Source organism: Dysidea avara, chromosome 7 (assembly GCF_963678975.1).
Source record: "Dysidea avara chromosome 7, odDysAvar1.4, whole genome shotgun sequence".
Classification (NCBI taxonomy): domain Eukaryota; kingdom Metazoa; phylum Porifera; class Demospongiae; order Dictyoceratida; family Dysideidae; genus Dysidea; species Dysidea avara.
This window is the reverse complement of record NC_089278.1, coordinates 32767647-32771660: the sequence shown is the minus strand read 5'-3', so window position 1 is coordinate 32771660 and position 4014 is coordinate 32767647. Positions and strand designations below refer to the sequence as shown.

The 4014-nt window shown below is 36.9% G+C and overlaps 1 protein-coding gene across 1 annotated transcript; it reads right to left on the bottom strand.

The window, feature by feature from the left end:
• Positions 1-1471: 1471 nt before the first annotated feature.
• On the bottom strand, positions 1472-3775 carry LOC136261182 (putative leucine-rich repeat-containing protein DDB_G0290503). Its single transcript, XM_066055155.1, has one exon. It carries the CDS (start codon positions 3773-3775, stop codon positions 1472-1474), a length of 2304 nt encoding a protein of 767 aa, XP_065911227.1.
• Positions 3776-4014: the final 239 nt, after the last annotated feature.

Here is a 4014-nt window from a genome sequence, read left to right as displayed (position 1 = left end):
TGTGTTTTTTGTGTACTCCAGTATGAAAGAACAGCTTCACCGAGTACTGTGAGTTTAAATAAATAATCAATCAATTGCGGAAAGGATCTGGCCTTGCAAGACTAACTGTACCAAGTATTTAGACTATACAATATTTTCTTGGGGTGGTGCTTATCAATTTTTCAATTAGCTATAAGCCCCCCCCCCATCCTTTAAAAAAAGGTCTGGCCCAGAAGAGTAATGATCCAGAGAGATTCCAGACAGAACCATGTGGGACCCGAGTTATTATTGATCACGCTGGGTTGACTGATTTCTCCATTGAGTACAACTTGTTGCTTTACAGTTAAAAAGGCATTAAAATTGGCATACACCATAAGATGCATTTTATGACATAATTTGCTGTGGAGGACAGTACTATGTAGTTTTTATCCCCAAAAAGTGAGCAGATTTTCCTGTAGATCAGTGAAAAAATAGTATATAAGAATAATATGAACAAAATGGTATTATTTCAAGTTTTTTAAAAAATACTTTTGCTGATTCCTTTTGACTTCATATTTTCAGTGGACCTATACCTCTCCCAAATTAACTTCTAAGGCAGTGCATAGCAACGTAATTGAACGAATTACAAAAATTTCATGAATTACGAAATAAATAAAAATGAAACTTCCCCTTTGATGTCGGCAACCTCGATCACGAAACAATCGGCATGGATTTGCTTCACTGCTTGTGTGGTAGTTACTAGTGACACGATGAGTTCAGCTCCAGAGTTTCAGAGGGATAGCGTAAGTGACGGGTGGATTACAGGAAGGCCGAATTTGACAACGTTCGTTCTTGTAAAATCCTCACGTAGTGGTTGCGTCATTTATTGTCTGCGGCGCGCGTTTCTGCTTTACTGGCCGCGCGACTCACTACCGTGAGTCTTGATGTGTGTATAATAATATGTATTAATGTAGCTATAAGTAGGTAGTTTGTGTGTATAGCTATATACGCTTGTAATTTACTAGCTATAATGTATTGTAATGTTGTTTACATACTCCTGTGCGAAGAACGGCTATCTTTAGCCGAGAACAGGAGGTTAATAAATAATCAATCGATCAATCAGTGAAACTATGTACGTGTGTTATGATCATCAGTTTTCATGAATCAGTGAAACAGCTAATCCCACAATTAATATTTTGCTGCTAATGACAACTAACAAGAACCCACAATCAATTGTATCTATCTTTCTTGGGGGTATGTTTGATCACCCGCTGGAGGTCCACCGATAACTTGTAAGGGCAGTTTCAGCAATGGTAAACTACAAGCTTTAGTTTGAGAAAGTATTCCGTTCCGTAGTTTAGTCCATCGTTTCGTTTCGTTCTGTAGAATAGACCCAACCGAATACACGCACCAAATTTTAATCACACATGCTTAAATACAGTCAAATCATGCACAAAATTACATAGCTAGATTCTTATCCATGAAATGAGTAGCTACATAACAGTACTTGCAATTAATCGGATGGCTTGTCCATTAAGCATTTATTGGACGAAATATCTCGTTCAAGTGCAGGGGCAATTTCCTTGATCAGCCGTATGGCTTCTTCTCTAGTGGGATTTTCACGAGCATATAGGTGAATTTCATCTTGAGCAAATGTTATGAACTTCCCAGCTGTTGCACACGTGTCCTTTAAAGCTACCCATTTTCCGTAAAAACGCAATGCCTGCTTTTTAAACGCTTTACTTTTCCATATTGATTTGCGCAAAGATTCGTCCTTATCTTTTATACTTGAAACTTGCTTAGACAACCTGTGATGTGTTACTTGGTTGCATACTCCTTCAACCTCTTTCCAGAAACTACCTGCATTAGACATTATGTCACCAATGCTATTTAATGCTGCAACTGCCTCATGAAGGCAGATCAATGATGTCTCCTTAACTTCAATATTATCTTTGTTTTCAGCAATCTTCTTTGTGAACTCCAACACTTTGCGGTATGCCTCTTCTCTTTTCTTTTGAAGCTCATCTACTTCAGATTTGTGTGACTTTTTTCTTTTCTCTAGAAATTCAAGCCTTTCTCCTAGTTCTTCTGATTTTTGTTTGTACTTGTTTCGAATGCGCTCTTCAACTTTCTCTGTTTCTTCCTTAGCTTGTCGCAAGTAATCTTGATATTTTTGGGAAATCTCATTTTTCTCTTTGTTAATTTTGTTATCTTCTTCTCCCAATATAGCTTTAGCTGCTGTATCAGAGTTTTCTTTCATTTTGGCAGCTTCTGACTCTGCAATGTTTTTTTCATTGATAGCATTTCTTAGTGCTTCTGATTTTTCCAATTTGGCCTTCTCATCTGCCTTTTCTCTTTCTTCACGTGCTTTTTTGTTTGCTGTCTCCCTTCTGTTTGAAGCTTTAATATCGTCATCACGCTTTGTGTCATTTGCTTGATCAATTGCAGTTTTTCTAGATGTCTCTTCATCACTTTCCTTCTTTGATCTTGTGCTGTAAGCAGATTCATCTGCTTTACTTTTATCAAGATAATATCGATCCTCTTTATTTGTTTTTTCTTGCTTTGCTTTGGAATATTCTTTAGCTCGTTCTTGTTCAACTTCACTTGCCCCAATACCAAATGTATGGTTCCAACCTTGCAGTTCTGCATCATAGTGATCTTCTGTTGATTTCAAAGTTGTTTCCAATGTTTCAGAAGCAACCCTTAGTTTCCTTTCTAATTCTGTTTTGTTATTTTTGATTGCAGTATCATAAGCATTGCTGATTTGTTTCATGACATTGTTGTAACTTCTATCTGCTTCTTCAATTGCTCTGTTGCACACTACTTTATTTTCAATAATCTGATTCTCAAAATTTTTATCATTTTGTTTCAAAGCGTCTATCATCATAGATTCATTGGACTTGATTCGGCGATTATATTCTTCTTCAGCAGACTTAATCTTACTTTTCCAAATTTCTTCTATCTCCTTCGTTTTTCTTGTGAGGTGGTCATTGCTCTTCTGCAATGCAACTTGTAAATTTTGTTCTTTTCTCTTGAGTTCTTCAGACAACTTTTCTAATTTTGAATCTAGCATTGATTGTAATTGGGCTACCTGTTGCTTGTATTTCCTATTCTCATCCTCCAATTCTTTTTGCTGTTGTGAATTAAGTTCTGACTTTTCTTCAAATATTTTATCTTCACTTTCAGAGGCTTTTGATATTTCTTGTTTACCTTCTGAGACTGCATCTGATGTGTCTTTAACTTCCATTTCATTTGCTTTTTTTTCTGTTTTATTGCTAGACAACAGCGCCTCTGTTTCTCTTTTTTCACCCTCAACAGCATCCTTCTTGAGCAATGTTGTATTACCAACCTCCTGAATGCTTTCAGATTCTGCTTTACATCTTTGATACAAATCATTTGAGGCTTTACTCATATTCTGCGAAATTTGCTGCAGGTCTGCAAAGATTTCCAAAGCTTCATCCTCAAAGCCATCTTCAAGATAATCATAGGCAGACTGCATACTTTCTAATGCATCCTGGGAAGACCTTTTAAATTCATTTAATGTGTGGACTGTATCATCACATAAAACAGCAACATTTTTCAGTGTTTTACGGACCTCAATTTGCAAATCTACATGGCCAACCACTCCACAGTAAGCCAGACGAACAAACTTGCCCAAACGACTCAAGTCATTTCCCAAATCCTTTAACTTCAGTTGAGCTGTTATATTTTGAGTTTCATCTTCAACTATTCGACTATCTTTTGGTGGCACTTTGCAAAGATTGTACTTTCTTCCTTCATAGGTGATGATACTCAAGCTGTCGTCTTCTGATGACATTTTCTGGCTATATGCCCTGTACACAAAGAACATAGACTATATGATAGATCTATATGCTAGTATGACTATAACATGCCTAACTATACCTGCACTCACGTACCTATTTAGCAACCCATTCACAAGACAAGCAGTGTCTGCTTAAACCGGCGTAAGCACTAACGTATGGCTATCTATATGCCCTTATTATATCAATGCATGCGCGCATGTATGCATGCATGCGTGCATTCAAACTACATAGC

Bases quoted from the DNA above. Each gene is read 5' to 3' on its own strand.
- LOC136261182 (XM_066055155.1), bottom strand. From the start codon at position 3,775: ATGTCATCAGAAGACGACAGCTTGAGTATCATCACCTATGAAGGAAGA.